The sequence below is a fragment of the Lineus longissimus genome, chromosome 9 (assembly GCF_910592395.1).
Source record: "Lineus longissimus chromosome 9, tnLinLong1.2, whole genome shotgun sequence".
Taxonomy (NCBI): Eukaryota; Metazoa; Nemertea; class Pilidiophora; order Heteronemertea; family Lineidae; genus Lineus; species Lineus longissimus.
The window spans coordinates 13847920-13870681 of NC_088316.1; the positions used below are offsets into that span (position 1 = coordinate 13847920).

Below are 22762 nucleotides of genomic sequence, written 5' to 3' on the forward strand. Positions count from 1 at the left end.
CGATGAGGCAATGTGAATATGCCTCGTTCCTTAGTCAGCGATATGCCCCTTTTTATACGGAGAAGAAGGAGAACCCAGATCGGCCTTCACATGTCGGCCTCCAAATGGCTCGGACCAATTGCACTATCACTACTATAACTTTAAAATGCGTGCTCCTCCTACATGTAGCATGATCTCGGGCAAGGCACTTAGTCGACAGAAGTTCAGCACCGTGAGCAGCTCCTTGATAAGGCCATGCCAAGTTCACAAGGCACAAGACGGTGATGCTGACAAGGCCGATTAGGCATCGATGTGGGTGTTTCCCCCCCCCCCCCCCCCCGACACACGGTTTTGGAAAGACAGTGAATCAGCCATACCCGATTCGGTCTGTCACGTCCTTTACGCATTTTGAAATAGATGTTACATCCTGTTAACGGGGCACGTCATCATCGCGTACATTCGGGAAAAACTCCCTAACGAGACCTTATGGTGATGGTGAGGAACGAGGCCGGTCGATACTGTATCCGGAGTGTAGTCCTTGGAGTGTAGTGCCACTTACCACACATCTGTAGTACGAAACGAATGGCGACCGGCATTTAAAATTACGCATGCGTGATAGCACTGGCAGTGTCAATTCGCATTCGCTCTGCATCTGCATCTGTGGCGCGTCCAGTTCCCTTCCCATTCATTCATGAAGCTTCCGATTTCCTAAATCTTTGGACTTTATTCTGAATTTAGTTAGTAAGATTCCAGGGTAGGTGAACATTTTAGACTGAGTAACTTATTTCGACGTGAATTTTAGTGATCATCGCGCGGACTATCTCCGTACGAAGAATAATTTCTTGTGATAGTACTTTAGTAGGACCGCTTTAGTAGTTTCCCGTAAGAGGGCGACTGTGAACTCAAGCAGTAGCACGTGGCATTGTTATTGATGTGTTCTTAGGCAAGTCACTGCACTGCAGCAATCATCATCGTGATCATCATCGTCATGTCAGCATCTTATCGCTTCTGCGATTTTGCTGTTATGTAATGTATATACCCCGATATGTTCATTCTATAGTATAAATAGGAATGTTGATTTGCGTAGATACTAAGATGATCTGATGACGTCGCGAAAATTTGCCCTCCTGCGAGAAGCTGCGACAAATCATCGGTATCCTGGTGAAATTTCTCTCAAAACAATCATGATTTGGCAAGATTTTAACAATTCAGACATCATAATTGTGGTCCATGCACAATTGACGAAAATATCCAGAAATGACGCACAGTTGATGAATGGTCTGATGGTAGTGATGAGCAGATAAATTGTCTATTTATAAATCTTTTATCTGTAGCCATTGCATGCTGAGAAGTTCAGAAATCTATGCAGCGATTTCAATGCCCCTCATTTTCAATCAAGGTGTCGTGCTGGGCAGTGTCGTTTTTATAGTGACAGAGAGTCAAGATAGAACTAAAATACGGCAGTTAATCCTGATATGTTATTTTGTTTGAGATGTTGACCGGTGAGTATATTTCTATTCATTTCTTTACTGAACTGAATAATTATTTTTCAGATAGCGGCACGTCATTAGAGCCTACAGTCAAAGAACAAACGACAAGTTGAAGGACAGTGAAAAACAGTCAAAATGAAGTTTGATGATGTTTTGAAGATAATTGGGGATTTTGGCAAATACCAAAAGATTCAATTCGTTTTGATATGTTTGGTTGCCGTCGTCAGTGCATTCCTCGCCCTCAACATGGTTTTTGTCGGAGGTACTCCGTACCATCATTGCGCAATCCCAGCGTCAGTTCGAGAGGCATATTTCAACACGACAGAGAATGCAACTGATGAGGGCCTGGTTGCAATGTACATCCCTCTTGACAAGAAGGGTGACTATGAGGAGTGTAAGATGTACGCGACCAATGTTTCTTACTCTTTTGCAACGGCTGCACCGGGGATCATCCTGAATGGCACAGCAGAGGGGAGAGAGACACAAGAGTGTCCAGAAGGGTGGTACTACAGCCATGATCCTTTTGGAAAAACCATTGTTTCAGAGGTAAGCACTATAAAAGCAGTAGATATGTCAATTCAACGAAACATATTCTTGATTCTGATTTTTGTCATAATAGGCAACCAAGAATGCTGGTTGAAGCAATTTAGATCGCTTTTTTGTGGTGTGCTTGGGGCTTTGACATCACTGCCCCGCCCAATGAAGTGTAAGGGGGCAGGTTGTTTAGATGAAAGTTCACTGAAACAGAAAAACAGCGATACTCGAAACTTTTTATGAGCATAATTTTACGACATCTAGTCTTTCTAGTCTACCACAGCACTGACCCAACGACTCTGCTTTTGGTTAAGTTTTCCAAGTCAAATAAATCGCAAAACTCTTAATATTTTAGCTTATTTAAAATCATTATTTTTCAGTGGGATTTAGTGTGTGATAGCAGATGGATGAGAGACACTGCTAAGTCTATCTTCTTTGCTGGGCGTCTTGTTGGTGCTGTGGTGTTTGGACAACTCTCTGACAAGTAAGTTTTGAGAAATTGGGCACTTCTCAGTGAGTGGTAATTCAAACCCAAGTTGGCAAGAGAGTGTCAATGTCTTGTGTCAGGCCTTTCTGTTGTGTAAGTTTGATGACAGCTTTTATTTTTTTATATTGGGTACCTCAAATTTAGGGAATCATTGTGGTGCCGTGTTTCATGATGCGTCAAAGGTAAGAAAACTGCTCTTCACAGCAAAAAAGCTATATTTCCCCCCAATGTTCTTAATGGCATTAAAAGCTGTGAACTTGAAATAATTTTTTGAGAATTACTCTTTGATTTTATGGCTTCAGATCACCTGTATTGTTAAACGGGCCGAGTGACGTGCCTCTTATTTGGGGACAGCTGCTTGCAGTTTTTGAGACAGATCGATCTACAGTCTATCACTAGTATCAGAAATGATCCTACTGCTGCTTCTGTTTGAAGTATTGAAGTTGAGGGCATTGACGTTGAAACATATGTTGGAGGAGTGAAAAGCCTAACATTGCCTGAATTTTTGAATCAACATCGCTATAGAAAATTATGTACTTGCACTCAGATTGGAAATGAATTTGATTTTGTAAAATATGTACCCAGTTTGAATTGATGGTGTTCGCCTCGGACATTTGGGTTTCTTCCAGATATTAATATGGAATTTGAGCACAGAACAGGTGTAACTGAGAGAAAGGGCTGTTTAGCATCCTTCTGCAATAGAAAATGCATTATCTGTTCTGTAAGGCTGGATGAACTTTTGGAGCGGCAGGGTGCTGCGTCCTTCTATTTTTGTTTAGAAATAATACTAGATTCTGAACCAGCTTTATATGGTAATATTCTGAACCAGCTTGATGAGTATATGATAAGAATTTTTGCCCTAGGCCCTACTTTATCAATATTGATTTGAGTTCGATGATTTACTCAAGGAAAATTATTAATCCCCCAATGGCACTGAATATGTCATGCTCTAAAAGGTATGGTACTCCCAACTATAGTCTATTCGTAATTGTTATGTCTGCATGGAAATTTTTTAACATTCTCTTCAGTTCTGACAATAATAATTTAATAATAATAATAATATTTAAATGATTTATAGTGCCAGAATCCACTGTGAATCCACTATGAATTTCAGTATGATATATGTGAATGATGATGAATTGTTTCAGATTTGGTCGTAAGCCTGTGTTTATGGCGTGTCTGGTACTGCAGATCATCGCTGGTATCGCCGCCGCATTCTCCCCCAACATGCCCTTCTTCTACGTGGTCTATTTCCTCCAGGGGGTGATGCAAGTTGGTGTCTTTTTGACAGTTTATGTGATGGGTAGGTATGAATTTGAAAATAATGAAATATGAGTTCTTATATAGCGCTTACAATGTGCAGTGTACTGTCTCAAAGCACTTTACGTTCCCAGCCTGATCCAGAATCCTTTCTGTCAAAACCAAGGAAGCACTTACTGCACTAAACTTGGCCATTTCAAACCAGTTGAATGTACCAAGTGGCACTGGTAAGACTTGAACCCATGACCTCCCGATCACAAATGGAACGCCCTTTCACTGTGCCACAGTGCTTCCCACATTTCCCTCATTTGAAACAGCTAAGAATCTTAATTACCTTATGCCACGAGAGGGTAGATCTAGCCCCAATTAAGTATTCCACTTCAAGAGCTCTATAAAAGTGGTGTAAAACTCATATAATCTGTTTATCATTTTTTCCATAGGTACTGAGCTTGTTGGGCCATCCCATCGTAAATTCACTGCGTTCTGCGTGCAGGGAGCATACAGCATCGGTTACATGATCCTGCCTGGACTGGCGTACTTCATCAGGAGTTGGAAATGGCTGGAGATAGCCATTAGCCTTCCTGCCATATTTTTTCTTTCTTATTACTGGTAAGTAGACAACGTCTTGGCTAATGTTACCAATACCACGCAAGCCACTCCCCAAATTCATGAAAATCTTTGAAATTGACCATGAAATTGTGGAACGCACCAGGAATTTTGATGAGGAATGCGTTGAGTAAACATTGATGGGTGCGATTGATGCCTTTTTTGTTCCCAGCAGTCTCAAACCCAGACAAGTAATGATTAACTGAATTGTAAGGGGAAAATATTCCTATGGGCCATTATTGCTGAAAAAACTACTTCGGAGTTGATTTTTTTCTTCACACTTTTCTAAGGTTTGTACCAGAATCAGTCCGATGGCTTCTTTCAAACAAGAAGATGGACCAGGCTGCTGTCATCATAAAGAAGGCTGCCAAAGTGAACAACGTCAGCCTGGATGAGGCGACGCTTACTCAGCTGGAAGCACCAAAGAAGGAGGTTGAGAAGAGCGCAGTTGTGGAGAAGTCGTGCCTGTATCTCGTCAGTACGCTCAAGATGGCAGCAATCTCATTCAATGTGTGGTTTAATTGGTAAGTAACGGGTGTTTACAATCAGGGAAGAATCCTTGGCCACTTTGTTACCAGCAGGAATGTCAGTGGGAGGGTGAATTAGTCACATACATGTAGCTAGTACACTTGTGTCGCTGTAGCACAGAAGGAATTTAGCCCTCTTTCTCATTTAGTTTCAAATTTGACCCGGATTTAATAATTGTCATGACTATAACCCGATGGTATTTTAACCTTATTAGCTCACCTCTTAGCAGAGGTGAGCTTATCCCATACCGTGGCGTCCGTCGTCCGTCGTCGTCGTCGTCGTCGTCGTCGTCGTCGTCGTCGTCGTCGTCGTCGTCGTCGTCGTCGTCGTCGTCCGTCGTCCGTTAGCAGGGCACGTTTCGTAACTGTTAGAGCTATTGAGTTGAAACTTGGTACACATGTACCCTTATGTAATGACACCTTGGAGACCAAGTTTCGGTCCGATTCATTTCATGGTTTGGCCACCAGGGGGCCAAACGTTAAAAGTGAAAATATGCAATATCTCCCTTAATAGTAGTCGGGAAATTTTGAAAAAAATATGGTAGGTACTTCTAGCAAAGGTGCATCATATATCCTCCGGGTTTTTGATTTGACCTCCTTTTCAAGGTCACAGAGGTCAAATGGTGTAAATTGGCCGTTAGGATGTAACGATGGCACGTTTCTAAACTGCAATGACTATTGATACCAAATTTGGTACACATTTACCCCTTAGTCAGGTGATCTCAGGGACCGAAGTTTGGTCCAATATGATTCGCCACTTGACCACCAGGGGGCAAAATCCAAAAACCTTAAAAATGTGATTATTCCTTAACTTCTTGCCCGATTGCCACCAATTTGATATCATGGGTACATCTAACCACCATACAGTATATGTCACACAGGTTTTTAATTTGACCTTCTTGTCAAGGTCACAGAGGTCAAATGGCGTAAATTCGCCGTCAGGCCGTAACGATGGCACATTTCTTAACTGCAATGACTATTGATCACAAATTAAGTACACATGTACCCCTTGGTCAGGTGATCTCAGGTACCGAAGTTTGGTGATCTGATTTGCCGTTTGGCCTCCAGGGAGGGGGCCAAATCCTAAATTCTTCAAAATGCCATTATTCCTAGTAATGACTTGCCCGATTGGCACCAATTTTATATCATAGGTACATCTAATTCTAACAACCATTCAATGTGTCACCCGGGTCTTCTTTGATTTGACCTACTTTTCAAGGTCACAGAGGTCGAATGTACTGTAAATTGGCCATTTTGGGGAAATTGTAATTGCTTGGACCTACATCAAACCTAACACTACATGACACAATACCATGCTCTTTATCCATCTTTCCTCCACATGAGGTGAGCACAATGGCCCTGGCCATTTCATTTCAATATATCACGAAGATACCCAGAAAAATAGTCCACCATATCATCATTACCAGCACATATACTGCAGTGATTACATATTTGAAATTGGTTGTTGAACCCTCCGCTAACTTAATAGACGAGTTTGTTCAGCCAGTGATTGTTGCTGTTGGACCAGCGTGTGACATCCTCATATCATGCATATGGTCAGATCCTATTTTGCCCTATATTCTGTGCCCAGCTTTAAGCTTAGAATTCAAAACTCTTTCTTTCTACAGGGTTGTGAATGCACTTGTCTACTATGGCCTCGCACTCAACACTAGTGAAATAGGAGGCAACGTGTATATAAACTTTTTCCTAGCCGGTGCTGTAGAAATTCCCGCCTACATCATCTGCGTCTTTCTCCTGGACCGCCTTGGAAGACGGCGGCTCATATGTGGATTGATGGTCATAGGTGGCATCACCTGCGGCATCGTTCCATTTATTCCATCCTGTAAGTATGCGATGTTCACATTCAAATTCGCCCCTCAGTGCTGAGGAAAATGCTATTCAGCAGCATGTCATGTTTACGCAAAAGGCCTTTCTACATATTTGAAGTTTATGCCACGACTCATGACCATAGGCATTGTTTGTCTTCATAGCACTGATACAGGTGTTCGTGGAAACCGATTATCAAAACATGGTGTGAGGTGCTCATGCAGAATTGGTTCAACTATGAGAGTGTAGTAAACAATTGAATTCACTTGATGCCCAGGAAGTGCCTCTTGAAGTTTCATTTACGTTAGACTGAATTGTTTGGCCTTGTACACAATGGCAATGCCACTTGTTATCTCGGCAGTGGTGCATATTTTTGCTAATCTCTCACACTGTGGATTAATTACCCGTCATGATATGACCAATTGCCTTATGTGTAATTGTCAAGGTCATGTATTGGGCAGTGGGTTTCTCTGATGGAGGAATTCTGCCTCATCTTATTATGTTCAGGCGAATTAGCATGAAAATTTTTTATTGCATTGTGTTACTCGGGTCATACCCAAATTTCCTCCATCCCGAAGTGGGGGCAAAGTTTACTCACTCTCTCCCACTCATACAAAGGTTCAAGTTAGGTTATATGATAATTGATATGACTCTTGGCCAACAGTGTTGACAGACTGACTTTATTTACATTTGTACAATCATTGTATTCGTTGATCAGTAGTGTTTGCCAAGAGACATTCAAGTAACATGCTGGTCAATGATATGAAATTGCCATGATAAAATCTTGTGTGACTTATGTGTTCAGTCTGTTGAGTCCATATGATATTAACCCATTATCTCTTTTTCACTTAAATCATTGAAAAAAAGGTGCTTTATTCTTCCTTAATTGTCCTTGTCATGTCTGTCATGGACTCTGCATGTCTACCTGTTGAAAGATTGTCAATTGAGGAAGGACGTGATGAGCTGAATGCTCTTCCACTGTGTTACTGATGCCCCACAATGCAATAACACCTGATTCATCGACAGGTTGTACTGCATGTCGTACATCAACTATTGAACCATCTCTTTGTCCTTGCCTAGTTTTTCACCTCTCCACCTCGGCAGAGTATAAAAAGGTACCAGGCTTGCCTGAGAAATTATTTGGTGATGGACCAGCATCCTGTCAAGGGTGGGGTGTGATACTCCGCTTAATACTTTCAAAACTGCGGAAGGTGTCGCCTTAATAGCTGTTAAGTAGCACAAGAAAGTCCAGCAGACGCAGACATAATCTTTATAATATAAGCCACATGTTACACTTAAGTCTGGCGACAATATTACACCATATGTGGACCTTTGTTCGTTCATATTTTTCATAGTTTAGGCCTATTGATTCTTCATATTTTCCAATAGTTGGTACTCTAGTGTGATTTTGTCAGGTTGGTTCGATATGGTACGAAGTGTTTACTCACATGGGCTGGGTTGCTGACGTGTAACGAAAATCTGCATCATCATCATAACTTTAGTAAATCAAGTTGTCCTAAAAAAAGTTCCAATAAAATCATGAAAATTTAAAGATTTGTGATTTTAACTTTACTAGAAGTCTTGTTGTGCTTAAAATCCTAACATTGTTTGAAAAAATGTTTAAATTATTATAAGTTTGCCCGGCCTTCCATGTCCCACAGTCTTGTCCCATCCATGTCCCACGTCTTGGCCATGGGACACCCCTGCCCATTGGCAATTTTGCACCAAGTTGTCTGTCCTCAGTATAAGGTGGATCAGCTAGGTGTGCCGTCCTTCCAGATCCATTCTTGTCGGCCACGTAGACCAAAGATTGGTTTAATGGTATGATTATGTTGCCTAGGTGGTGGAGTAGTAAAACGCACTCTGCACATTTTTCACCAAACCAACCGTTATCATTTCAGCACCAGAAAAAGGAGGTTTGTACCATTGTCATATAAAATATGTTTAAGGGCGGAGGATGACTCCTATTGATATCAAACTGTTCAACTAATGGAATTACACTCATAAATGATCTGCCGGTCCAAGTTGTCACTTCATTTGAGGGAGGGGGGGAGGGCCGAGCACTGTACATGTCCAGCAGTTGTTCAAGGGAAAAATTGCCCTGCGACACTGTCAGATGCAGATGGGATGTGGTTTTGGAAAATATTTTTTAATCTGATCACCAATTTCAACATGATGAATTGGGGTATGCCTTCTATTACAGGGATTTTGATCCTCCCTGGTGGGCATGTCGTTGTAGATAAATATGTACTAAAGCATGACTCTTGGCATCTGAATATCATCGTCGGTAATCCCTCCGTCCTGAATGTATAGGGTCATTAATTGAATCTGATCAAACCGATCTAGTCCAGTTATAAAACCCCAAAATACACACTACACTCTCCTCTTGCTTTATTCTTGTATCGTTTTGTTTGCTTAAATTTGTTTTTTTGTGTTTTGAAATCAGGCTCCTTCTTTTCCATAAGCTCCACTCATAAAGGGAGACTATAGGCAGGAGCTAGTAGGGCCAGATTAAGTTGTACCAAGAGCCCAATGGGTATATATTCTGTCGCACTGTACATCTACATTGTTGCCTTTATCTTGAAGTCAAACCAGACCTTGTTCCCTGACTATGCATGCGGTATATTAAACACCTGTGGTGGACCTCTAGCTCCTGCCTCCAGCCCTGTCGTACCAGCAGTTTCTCCAACCAACTGGTCTAAACAGCTCCACATTCTACATGTCCATTTCCAAGAGTTATAGTTTCCTATGACTTATGTGGTAAATAGGGACACCTTTCATTTTCAAATAAATTGGGACACCTTTCAAATAAGGACACCTCATATCAGCAGTATACTGAGGTGGATGTCCATGTGACTAGATCTTTCAGTTTAGGGATTGACTGGAAGTTTAGTTAACATGAGAGAAGTGGTGGACCTGCAGACGGTGAGGTACAATATTTAAAACACTACACTGGGGAAGGTTTCCAGACGTTATCATGTTCATTGTGACTTTCTACAGCAGTCTTTATGGCAATGACGCAACTCCATGTATGATGATGTCGCCAGACCAGTATTTCGAACTGTTACCGATGTAATCATCCCAAAATATTGTTCCATCATAGTAAAATGGTTGAATGAAGTACAGATGGAGGGCACTTGTGAAAACATATTGTACAGCCAGGCATCTTTGAGTAGGCTACTTGGCCTTATTTTATCGATGCAATATTTCTAAAATCTATGTCACGGTATAGGTCTACTGTATTGGGTCATGTTGAAGCTGGCTGGATCATCTAATGGCCCAAACAACTTTGAGATCACTATCAATTCTGGAACTAACCTAATACCCCCAATGGGTGGAACTAATTGAAAACTTAATCATGGGTATCTGATCTTCCGTTAAGGCATACAACTCTCCCCAAAACCTTTCTGCCCTACGTAACAGGGGGTAAAACCCCTTATGGAAATCTCTGTATTATGGGTACAGTAACTGCCCCCTTTCCAAGGCCTGTAGACGATCAGTGGGATGCACTGTTCACTTTCTCATGGCGTTTTAAAACTAGATGTGCGTTTTATGCTTTCACCAAGTGTCCAGAGGCAAGGTTGAAAGCAGGGCACAGGCACATATTGCTGCCTGATTTTCAACCCTTTTTGATAATTTGCTTTGCTTGAAGGGCTTAAAATGATTAAAAAAAATTCCACTTCAATGTCCTATTCCTCTTTGCTTTCTTTGTCTCATTCCAATCCATTCTATGTTCACATTGCTTAGAATGGAAATGAAAACAATATGGAAATGTGTACCATCTAATCTGCATCATGTGATAAGCACAAATCCCATGCCCCTTGGCAAGTTCTGTTCAAAGCACTACCTATATCATTTCAAGCTGTCTCATTTGATCCTTTCCATGATAAATTGTGTAGATTTGATATCAAATTCAGGTACTGTGAATCAAAAAAATTTCGCAGATATTGTATTTCGCAACATATCGTGAATAATCTGGAGTCACCAAAATAAAAATCATGCAAAAAAAGATTTTTATTGGAAAACCAAACAAAATTTGGTAACCTGCCGAAATAAAACTTGTGAAAATTCTGTTTATTTCCGAAATTTTCGCTAAATGTAGAAATGAAGAGGCCTGAAAATCTGGTTGTTTGCAGTAGCACTAGTAGTGGAGCATGAAACAGAGTGAAATAAGAACAATCTATTTGATTTCATGATAGTACTTGGTGCACACTTGCCATTATCTATAGAGTGTATGACAGAACAGAAGCCGTTTTTAGTCCTGCAGCTGTTGTATTCCTGACTATGAGTCTGCGTGTCCATCAACTGGACTGTTCACTTGTAAGCTTGTGCCGTTGATCCATGTCTTCATTACCCGTTCCCTGGTTACACAAATGGGAACAAATAAGTCAAGTCAAGGTTCCTTTTATCGTGTGGTGTGTCTCAGGTGAACATTGAACTGAAAAAATGCATGAGTGAACAGTCTATGGACATGCAGCCTTAAATCCCTCTAGCACATAGCAGCCTGAAATAGAATGCAAATGCTCATGCAGTCTGCACTACATGCATGAAAAGCACATGTTGCTTTGGCCTTTTTTGTGCTAAATTCACTTTATTTGAAAAATACTGTGCATTTACATAAAATGCTTTATATTTTAAACCCACAATGAAACATGAGAAATTGTGTGGGACACCCAGTGCTGTGCCGCCATGTTTGCATTGAATGTTGGGTTTGTGCTTTTTATTTTGAATTCTCATACACATGTGTATGCATATGTCCCCTCTATATTGTATTGTCATGCTGTCGCTATTGCTGTTGGCACTGGGTGTGTCAATGATCTCATATCTCAATGGTCTGGTTTTAAGTATCATTTGACAATAGGCAAACATGCTTTACTTAAAGAAGGAATGTATGGAGGTATTGCCGGACCTGCATTTATGATAGTCACATCATTCCCGTTGAGAGGATGCCACTTAATACTGGATTCATATGAATAAACATATGAATGCATGTATGTGCTCAAACCTTTTGAGGTGTTTTTGCAAATATTTTCCGATATGTTCCCTGCCCTCTGTAGGACTTTGATGTCAAGTTATGTTCTGTCATATAATTTCTCACAGTTAGACCTTGCCCGCATAAATCTATATTGCCCTTGTCTTTGTGTTATAAGTATTATGTCCTGTTCAAAGTCCTGTGAACTACGGGCACTCACATTGACTTATCTTGCAATATGATGTATTCATTGCTCATTATAATGGTGTCATGTACCAGTTGATAAATTACTCAAATTGAAACAGAAGGCAGAACGGGAAAGTGATGTCATGACCATCAGCCAATTTTATGTGGCCACATGTTGTCTATTTAAATTGAGCTTGTTGAATGACGTGTGCATACCACATGGCTTAAATTGAGCAATCTGTCTTAGACCGGTGAAATTAAAGGATATCACGACTCAGCAATCCAGTGCTGATAGAAGGCACTGATCCCCCCTCACTTTAATTTATTAGGGGACCATTTTGATGATGGGAGGTGTAAATGTCACAATCAGTTGTGAGATGTAATGAAAATTTGATGGAAAGAGTGCTGTGTTTTCACTGTTCTGTACCTCGTGTTTCTTGATGTCGTCATAATTTTCAAAAAGTTTTTGAATGACTCGATCATGCCACCTGCATATTTTCTCCTGAATTGTTGTCATGTGCCAATCTATGTCGTTTACATGTAATCTTTGTCAATATTATTGTCTGTATAATCTTATCTCTTTTTGATTTTGCCAAAATATTGTTGGCTCAATTGATTTAGACTTATGAATTACAGAAGGACAACAGAAGCCCAAGACAAAGTTTTGCTACTTCTGTTTAGGCATAGTGTCTCAAGGTTATGATGGACCAACTTTTGGTTAATTTTGATAAACTGGTAAAAAGTACACACCTTACCACGTGTAATACTAACGTCAGCAGAACAATACACAAGGTCTGAGAGTGGAATCGATATCATTTTAACCCAATACATGTATATATATCACAGCTGCTCGATCAAAACTATTTCATAAAACATGTGTTTCCCATTTAATCAGTATCGACGTAATATTTATATGTAATGAAAAAATGCTGTGATTTTACTCATGTACCAGATGTAGCATGGTGGGGGATGTCTGTTGCAAAATAAAACAACAGCTGTGTTAAACCTTTGAGGGAGGCTAGCTGAAAAAAAGCAGTGTCCTTCATTGAATCACTTATATCCGTGCTATCAAGCAGAGGTATTCTGCACTATGTACACATTAAAGATATCAATAAGTGGAGTGGCCAAAAACATGTGCCTTGTTACCACCAATGCCACCTGGGGGGGGAGTGGCTACACTAGAATTTCCTGAGCTCACCAAGAAGGATCTTCAGAGTGCATATCGACCGATTTGACATGGTGGGTGAAGAATTGGTGAGAAAAAAAAGGTGTTATTTTGGCAATTTATGTGTAATGCGCTTTTTATCTAAAAAAAGAGTGCACATGCTCCTGAATGTTGCTCGAGGTGACACAATAATAATACTGTTTATTTCCATCTCTTTCCAGCTGTAAACTGGGCTGCAATCACCTTAGCCAGTATAGGAAAACTCTGCATCACAGCATCCTATGGAATTATCTATCTGTTCGCTGCTGAGGTTTTCCCGACATGTGTTAGGTAGATATACCCATATCAAAAACATATTACTTCAAATTATGGGTAAGGTGCATAAATACTTGACGCAGTCTGAAGGGGTTAATCAGGTTCGTACATGGCTGTTCAGTTAGTGCATGCAGATGTAAATTTTTCAAGATTTTCATGTCAATGTAGTGGCAAAGTGGATTGAAGTATTAAACTGAGTTATGAACCATTTTATCTGCAGATGTTATATCATCTGCAAATGGGTATACGGTAAAAAAAGGTACAGGAAAAAAGGTACAGGAAATAAAAGTACTGGAAATAAAACTAAAAGTACTGGAAAAGAAGGTACCGGAAAAAAGGTACACAAAATGGCATAAATAGGTAAAAAAGTACACAATTTTTTAGAATATTTTTCTCTTTAACTGGTTCAGACTTGGCCTAATGTCTTAATCTTTTATTGCCCATTTTCTTCTTCTGTGACTTAAATGGTGCCTTAAAATAGTTTAATACATTGCGGACAATTTTGTTACGGAATGAATTTGCGGAAAATTCATGGAAGAAGTTGCCCAACAGGCGAGCTGACGTTTTTTTTGGTAATAACTACATTCATGTTCTTTTAAATTTTAAAATACTCGAGTCGTATTTTTATTAGGGGCGGATCCAGGATCTTGGGAAAGGGGGGCGCACCTGGTATCCTATACCTGGCTTGTGTTTGGTCTTAAATCTAGTAATTTGTCTGTTAAGACCTAGTTGGCAAGGCACATTGTTAATTAGGTCCAGCTCGATGATGAATGTTAATTGATTACGTGTTTTCACTACTGAAAACCATAACGGTATACTGGAAATTTGATATACTTATTTCTAAGGCCTATGCAATGCCTACGCAACAAATAAAGTTAAAGTTATGAATAGAAAAAGAGAGAATTCAAATGATATTTAAAAAAAAAATTGTGTACCTTTATAACCTATTTATGCCATTTTGTGTACCGGTACCTATTTTTCCGGTACCTTTTTTCCGGTACTTTTATTTCCTGTACCTTTACTTCCTGAACCTTTTTTTCCTGTACCTTTTTTCCTGTACCTTTATAACCTAGATTCCTGCAAATGCCATTAACGGCACAATCGGCTTGATTGGGTATAATTATGCATTTTTCCATTTTCAGAAATGTTGGAATGGGTATCGCCTCCATGTCTGCTCGTATCGGAGGTATCTTGGCACCATTTGTCCTCTTGATAGGAGAGTATTCCGCTCCGGTGCCCCTCATTCTGTTCGGTGTGCTGTCAATCATCGGCGGTCTCACGTCATTGTTGCTACCGGAGACCCTTGGTAGACCACTGCCGGAAACAGTAGAAGACGTTCATGCCATGGTCACTGCGTACGTATCAAATGTTATTTTGTTAAAATATTTTGTTTTCGAAAAAATCTCTGAGCAGCCAAGCTGGTTTTGACATGGATCAGTAAAGGTCTCCCTCAATCGAAAATCATGGGTTGGGCACCAATTTTCAAACTAAACTTAACATAATAGTGGTCAGTTCGCCATGCCAAATAACTGGTGGTTAAGATTTAACTTGATCTTAAATAAACAAATAAGTTTATGAATTGAGATTTTAAGTGACTTTTAAAGGTCGAGGAATGTTTATGTAAACTTACTATTTAACACATCGAAATGAATTGGCTCTGCTTTCTGTACAAAACTTCCAGTTTTTCATTTGACCCTATTTCCAGCCATTGATATAAAAATAACATGTGCTGCATAAACCTGTAGTGATATTTGATTTATTGTATCATCTGCTGATTATATTGATAGAGTGGTCATTGATGAGCTTGTCTGTTTTGATTACTGCGTCAGAATGTTATTTACTCAGGCGATACATCAATATTGATCTCGCACATCTGCGCAGCTGGCCTTATCTAAAGATAATCTAACCTCTCTGGATAATTCAATGCTGCGCCAATGCAAGTTTGAAATACTATTATAGAAATACCTAGTCGACACCAAGGAAGTTTCTTAGTTGTAATTTCTGAGAAATGAGAAGGGTTTGAAATATTTGACTATGAATGGCTATTTTAAATTGTGCAACTAAAGAGCAAATTAGTAATTGTGAGAAATTATCACATCAATGAAATATTGATGTATTTGCATCTAAAGGCCGGTTTACACATGCAACTTTTTAGGATAAACACATAGAAACTAAGAGAAACTTGACTGACAGGCTATGTAATTTGAACCATGAAACCTAAAAGTTGCATGTGTGAACTGGTCAAGAAACATGAAGAAACATGATGAAACCCCTTTCTTGAAACCTTGTGAAACTAGGAGAAACATGAAACAATTTACGAACATGCTCGTAAATTCTGGACAGGTTTCATCAAGTTTCTACAAGTGTCGATTACATTTTAACTCTGTGGCCAATCAGACTGTGATAAAAAGTCATGTGACTTTTACTCCATATCCAAAATGGCAAAATGGCTAAAAGTGACAAGTCAAATGCATATGAGTGTTTCATAGTGTTTCACTGTGTAAACATCCAAGGTAAGGTTTCTCGATGTTTCATGTTTCTCAATGTTTCTCCATGTTTCATTGGAAAAAGTTGCATGTGTAAAGCGGCCTTAAAGGGTTGATAATTATCATTTAAATATGTCAAATTGTACAAAATTTTAATTACCAAAACTGGTAAGTGTTTATAATTTCCACCTAAGTAATCATCAATTGATTATTCCCTCACCAGAAGTAATTATCAATTGATTATTCCCTCCTAAGTAATTATCAATTGATTATTCCCTCACCAGAAGTAATTTTCAATTGATTATTCCCTCCTAAGTAATTATCAATTGATTATTCCCTCACCAGAAGTAATTATCAATTGATTATTCCCTCCTAAGTAATTATCAATTGATGGTATGATTACAGGCAGTTCAGTAAGAGAAAGGCTGTGAGATCTGACTCGTTAGAAATGAACAATCCAATGAGTTAACAGGGGTATGATTATTGAACCGTTTATGCATTTCTACAATATGTGGGTGGCAATAATCATAACTGTGACCAATAATTATTAAAGACTAGTCTTTGTAGATTTAAAGTATTAAATAAAGACAAGTCTTTATCAATTCTTGCTGTGAGCCATTAAAAAATCGAATCAGGTACCAGTAATATAAAGTCACAATGCAATTGAGGCTTAGTGATCACTGAGAGTAAAACTTGCACAAATTTTTCTCTGTTCAGATTTTAAAGACTTGACTGAAAAACCTTCTTCAACCAATATTGTGAAAGTTTTACCATCAACTCTGAATATCTTTGCAGAGTTCCTTAATAAGATTGAAATTATAAGGATCTTGATTCATTGATGGCATATGTGTTGAAATATTGTCACCCACAAACCCTTATGTATGTTTGCTTGTTTATAGCTTTGCCTTACAATTGCGACTGAAATTTAGAACATTTTTGCAGGTACTTAAATTATAGATTTGTGTTTAATCTGTCACAAAAAAGGGCTCCTTGTTCAAATTCTGTTTGGAATGAGGAAAATATTAGTAAGGTGCAGATCAAATTGGTTATAAGTCAAGATAATGAGCTATGATGTTATATACTTTTAAAATAATTCTCATAATCAACCCTTGACCCGCAGAGTGGTACATATTGGTCATTAGCCAAAGTAATTAGCGCTGATGTTATACTCTTTGAAAAAATCCTCAAAATTGACCTGTTTGCACCGCTAGACCCACAGCGGGGCACATAAAATGACACCCCGATGGCGCCACTGTAACAGTGCTGCCATCTTTAAATGATTTTTTGGAACAAAGGATGAGAGCTCTGCCTTTCATCAATATTGCTACACTTTTAGGAGGCTGTGGGTAGCGTGGAGTGTGGATGGGAAGCAAGGAAGCTAAAATATGACAGTAAAAATGTTCCTGGTGGCATGTTTCCAATAATTATCCTTGCACATGAAAAGGGCATGTGGTCTGATGAGGGAATGATCTGTGCTTGTGTCGGAATGAAGAAGCATAGGTCCCCTGCTGGCGAGTTGCAATCAAGAAAAGATGTCAGGGTCTATTGTCGGTACAGCAGGTTGCTGTGCTTTGAACCTCACTCGTTAAGTGATTGACCTCGTTCCACAGATGTATAGTTGGAAACATACAACAGGGCTGTATATAATTTCTTGGGCCTAGAGGGGCAGTATGCTCTCTGGGGGTGGGCAGATCACTACTTTTCACCGGCCCCCATTCTAAATACGGCCCTGCTGAAGAAACCTACCTTGTATATATATTTCATCACCACTTAAGTTTTTGCCCCAATTTTATTGTAAGTATACATAACTGACAGGTGTCCCTGTGTGCACCAACCAATTACTTGTCAGGATTTTCTGTTGACCACGAGCTTGATAAATATGAAAGTTTCCTGAAAATATTGGAAGACCTATTCACACTTGTCATTCTGCTGTTGTCTGATCTATTGGAAACTCTGATCTTCTTGTTGCCGTGAACAAACCTCCCGGGATGTAGAAATTCAGAGATTATTATCGTCACGCGCCAACCGGTGTGGCGCTTCGCAATGTGAAATCAACCTTTTGCACTGATTGCTTCCATAATTGGACAAAACATCAGTGTTTGATAGCTTTGATCGTGTGAATGGATCTTCCTTCATTTCTATTCCACAAAACCTAAATATCCCTGCCCTGTTTTGCAATCCTCTGATTGGGAAAGTGAGGGCTGTTCAGTTTAACATGCGTCCCTTTTATATGCTGCACGCTCTTAATATATCATAAATCATTATTATTTATTACCAGGATATTTGAAATGACCCATTTTATGAGGGTTTCCTGATAGGTTTCCTCTAAGAGAGATATGTCAAATTAGAGGCAGATTTCAGATTTTTTTTACCTCGTACTAATTTTGATGGCTTGAATGGAAAGATATCTGTCCCAACTCTCTGTGTGTTTGAATTTTCCGAAAAATTTAAATTTTCTACTGGTTGTGATAGAAGACAAAATATCGTTATGTTGTTAAATTTTATTATGTGACTTGTTCTGTTTATGTAGTCTATTGCTCTTTATAAAGGTAATATATAAATGTATCGAGTTGTGGGCAATCACAACTTGAATACCGTGGTCAAGAATAATGACATCAATTATCTTCTCTTTTCAGGACATTCAAGCGTAAGAAAACCACAGAGGAAATCAACTTGCCTGAGATGGCGGACGAAAATGGAGAAAAGGCCTAAAATGTTGAAGGACTTCATCTCTTAACCCCTTATACAGTAAACCGTGAATGTATTGGCAAACTTAACCATCTTCAGTTCGTGAGAGACTAAGTTTTGCTTTGCTGCAAAAATCAAACGCTATTCAAATATGAAATTGATATATATTAAAATTCACGTTTTTTTTAAACTAGTGGTTGCAAAGTGCAATGCGCACGACAATTTCACAGTTTACTGTAAATAGGAAATTTGGTGCATTACAAGGTGCAATCGAGCTTTTTGACTCGAGTTCAAAGATATGATTTTGAAAACATTTCTGGAAAAACAGCCATTTTGTTATGAATGTATCTATACATTTTATTTTTGGGGGGGTTTTTCTCATGTTTCAGTTTGACTTGCGTGTAGTATTTCATTCAGTCCTAGATGCTTAGAATTCCATTCAACGATTTCTTGTTTGCTTTAGTCTTTACTGCCCTGATAAAAAATTAACAAGTTTTTCGCCAAAGCTTTTTTCAGATTCCACATAATGATCTGTTCACCAGCGCTTTGAGATTATTACTATCCTAGTCTCGGCAGAAAACTTGCTTGGGCTTCAGGAGGCTGCTGTAAAGGCCTCAATTGAACTCGATCAGTTAAAAAAGTACTGACTTGACCATATTTTGACTCTTTGAATGATGAATGAAATATAAGTTTATATTGTGTTCTTTATTAAGTCTTTTTTTTATTGATTACAAACAAAATTGTGAATTTCTCACTTTTGAGCATACATCTAAAAATTGAGAAAAAAGTTTTTCAATCAAGAATATTTGCAAGAGTCTTTAGTGCCAGTTAGTCTGAGTTTAAACATGCTGCAATTTTAAACGGTACAGTTTGAACCAAAACAGGTTTATTCTTCACGTGTTTATATCACACGTGTATACGTGTTTATAAGGAAGGAATGATGGCCTGTTGTGATTGTGACGTCACAAAGGGTATAATTTAGATCCAAAGTTTCATATCACTCATTGAAAGATTATTACATTTAAAAACTACAAGACATTGGCAACTATAATTTGAAGACAATCAAGAGACAATCACCGACTGGCCAAAGGAAGTAACTGTCAATCAAATCAATTAAACTTTTTGTGATGTCACTGGAGGTTATCACAACTTCATTGTGATCACTGAACCGGATGTGTTTCACATGGGTTAGAAAACCTAGTCGGAAAACACTTGGTGCCTTTAAGAATGAATAAAATAATGAAAAAAATCTAAATCAAACAGTCAGCACATGGACTTGGCCAAGCAGTGTAGTCATTTGACAGTTGATGTGTCCGTTTGAAACAATAGAGTATAGGCATTCCAATAGGCAGGAATGATTTTCCCCAGGGTATACTCAAAATTTCATCAAATCTCAGAAACAATTGACATAACATCTGTCACAGCAATGCCATACCCTGGTGACAGTTGGTGCCATTTAGCAGCACGCCATAGTTTTTCTTGTAATCGATTGAGTTACTGTGACATGAAAATTAGTATGTTCCAAATTGCTTACTGTGGTAGAAAATTCTTGATGGGCAATTTCTGGTGCTGTCATTTGTATTATATTGTGTGGAGGGGTAATGAATTTTCTGAAAATTGTTTAAAGGGTTTTGAGTGTGGTGTATTTTACAATATAGAACCAAGTTTGTTGCTCTACACTTGATTACTATTTTGATTGTCTGAACATAATGCCGTGCTATCAAGATATACCTTGGATGTTGTTGTTCATGGGGTTGATGATACCCTTATTGGGTATTTGTGCCAGATAAAGTCTATTCAAGTAAATGTTTTCTGTTGATCACCAAGCTGTTTTGTTTTATCTTTGTTGTGTGTTGTCCTTATGTCTATTTGTTTTATCGTGTTCATAATGAGGTATTTGAGAGAATTTGGTGTATTGCATCCATGCATCCACATTCACCAGGACATGTATGACAATCACAATGTGTACTTGGAGTCTCCTTTCAAAACTTTTAACCAAATTTAAAATAAAACCGTAACAACTTTTTAAAACCTTCTCTATCCAGATTTAATGGAGACCATTGTGGCCTAGGAGAAGTAACATTTTTAGTTGATTAGTTGGGTCAAACAAACAGATTAATGCACATATACATTCAGCATTGCCCCAACTGTATTTGGAGGTTCCATGCGAGAGTATTTGCTCAAAATTCTGTAAACCTATGATGTTTGCGATCGTTTCATATCCATCTTTGTGAGGCAAGTGTGAACCTGATCGCATCAACAGTTTCAGCTGCCAACATGAAATTAACTCCACGTGAAATGCGAAATGAGCAAATTCGCGAGCTTTTGGCTCCGCGAACATTATGTGGTTTACAGTACTAAGTAGACATTCCCAAGCTGTTGACGAACATAATACTCCATTTTAAGAAAAGATGGCACTGCAAGCAAAGACACCTAAAATGGCGGAGGAAAATTTGTGAGTATTTTGCTTCTAAAAGGCTGGTTCTTAGTCATGCCTTGTCCATTTCTTTTCTGTGTAAAATCACCAAAAATCAGAGTGCTGTTTTTTCGTGAAGTGGAGTATTGGTGAAAATCGTTTTTTATGTAATAGCTACAAGTATGATCAAGAGAGATTAAAACAGGATTTCTTTCAAAACCAAAAAATTAAGAAATTACGATGTAATTTTAAGTAATTTCTTGCCAATTCTTGTAAAATTAAAGAGGCATCTTACATGTATGTACTTAAAATTGAAGAAAATCTGGCTGACTGCGCAATGGGACCTTTTCCTGTGTTGACATTTGGTAGACCAACATAACCTTTATTAGTGTATTCTTTATGTATTTAAGGTTACTAAGTATCCGTAAGACCTGCCACATTGTAAATTGGCTAAAAATGGGCTGAATTTGTACCCCCTTAAAATAAAACAGTTTTTGAGATGAGGGGTATTATCAAGTGACAAAGTTGGTATACCTTAATTTGTCGATGATCCATCAACACGGATTTATTTTCAGGGGGGGGGGGGCGTTCAATCATGCGCAATAAATTCTGTACATTTGTTTGCGATTTCTGTAGTATTTATGCATAATTAGCATGTATCCATGTACATTGTATAGTAGTAGATTTGATTTCATGCAATGTTGGTTTAATTCACATGTACATTTTACATGCATTGGTATTAGCAAGTATGGGTTAAAGAATCTCCTATCGATACTTGCTATTAGTCAATGCACTGGCTGTACTGGTAGGCCTAAACTTGCATTGAAGTCATTATGTAGGTTATCTGGGAATTAGCATTTTAATTTATGTAGTCACTTTAACAAAGATGTCGGCACAAGCTGCCAATGCATTCGATCCAAAATGTAGTGTAATTAGGATGTTCACTGCTGGTTGTTGGTTTCAGCGATCTTCGTATATCTGAGCATGAAACTTTGGTATGCTGAACTCTAGGAAGAAGTTTGGTATGCCCGACTTGAAGAAGATCCTTGGGATGCTGAAGTTCAGGAAGATTGTAAACCTGATTACGCATTTTTTTGTATCTTCTAACTGACAATGTGATGAGGCCACATGAAATAAATCAGTCGGTGATTATCCCCACCTGACCCAACAAAACATCCCCGACACTAGATCACTTTTGGGTGACCATCTTTCTCAAGGAGGATATCCTCAGAAAAAAACATACCACAAATTTACCCAAATACGAGAAAAACCATGATCTCGAATTTCATATTTTACATGTGGCCATGATACATATTTGCAACCTGATTACTGTAACCAGTTGAAACCAAGATTAGTTAGACTGTGGAAATGAGTAGACTATATTTTGGATGACATTTATGAATAAATTGGTGGTTTTCAGACAAAAAGTGTCCTTTTTCTATGTACCCTGTGTTAACATTTCCTGGAAGAGTGCCCTTTCTGATGACAACAGGACCGTGATCAACATCTGGTTGTCTGATAGACGTTAACAGTCTCAAGCAGGCTCATGATCAACAACTGGTTTCTGATAGATATCAACTGTCTCAACCAGTGTGTACATCAGAACCATGATCTACAACTGGTTTCTGATGGATATCAACTGTCTCAACCAGTGTGTACATCAGAACCATGCTCTACAACTGGTTTCTGATGGATATCAACTGTCTCAACCAGTGTGTACATCAGAACCATGATCTACAACTGGTTTCTGATGATATCAACTGTCTCAACCAGTGTGTACATAAGAACCATGATCTACAACTGGTTTCTGATGGATATCAACTG

General features: G+C 38.8%; 1 protein-coding gene across 3 annotated transcripts; it reads left to right on the forward strand.

Moving 5' to 3' along the window:
* Positions 1–613: 613 nt before the first annotated feature.
* Positions 614–22352, forward strand: LOC135493224 (organic cation transporter protein-like). 3 transcript variants are annotated; one of them, XM_064780337.1, is made up of 12 exons: positions 614–733; positions 1533–2015; positions 2384–2487; positions 3639–3793; positions 4191–4359; positions 4647–4880; positions 6512–6726; positions 8612–8626; positions 13255–13363; positions 14491–14703; positions 16240–16308; positions 18471–22352. In XM_064780337.1, exons 2-11 carry the CDS (start codon positions 1605–1607, stop codon positions 16301–16303), a joined length of 1689 nt encoding a protein of 562 aa, XP_064636407.1. In that variant the 5' UTR covers positions 614–733; positions 1533–1604; the 3' UTR covers positions 16304–16308; positions 18471–22352. The 3 variants fall into 3 exon arrangements, with proteins under 3 accessions (XP_064636407.1, XP_064636405.1, XP_064636408.1); XM_064780335.1 differs by lacking the exon at positions 16240–16308; XM_064780338.1 differs by lacking the exons at positions 8612–8626; positions 16240–16308.
* The last annotated feature ends 410 nt before the right edge of the window (positions 22353–22762 follow it).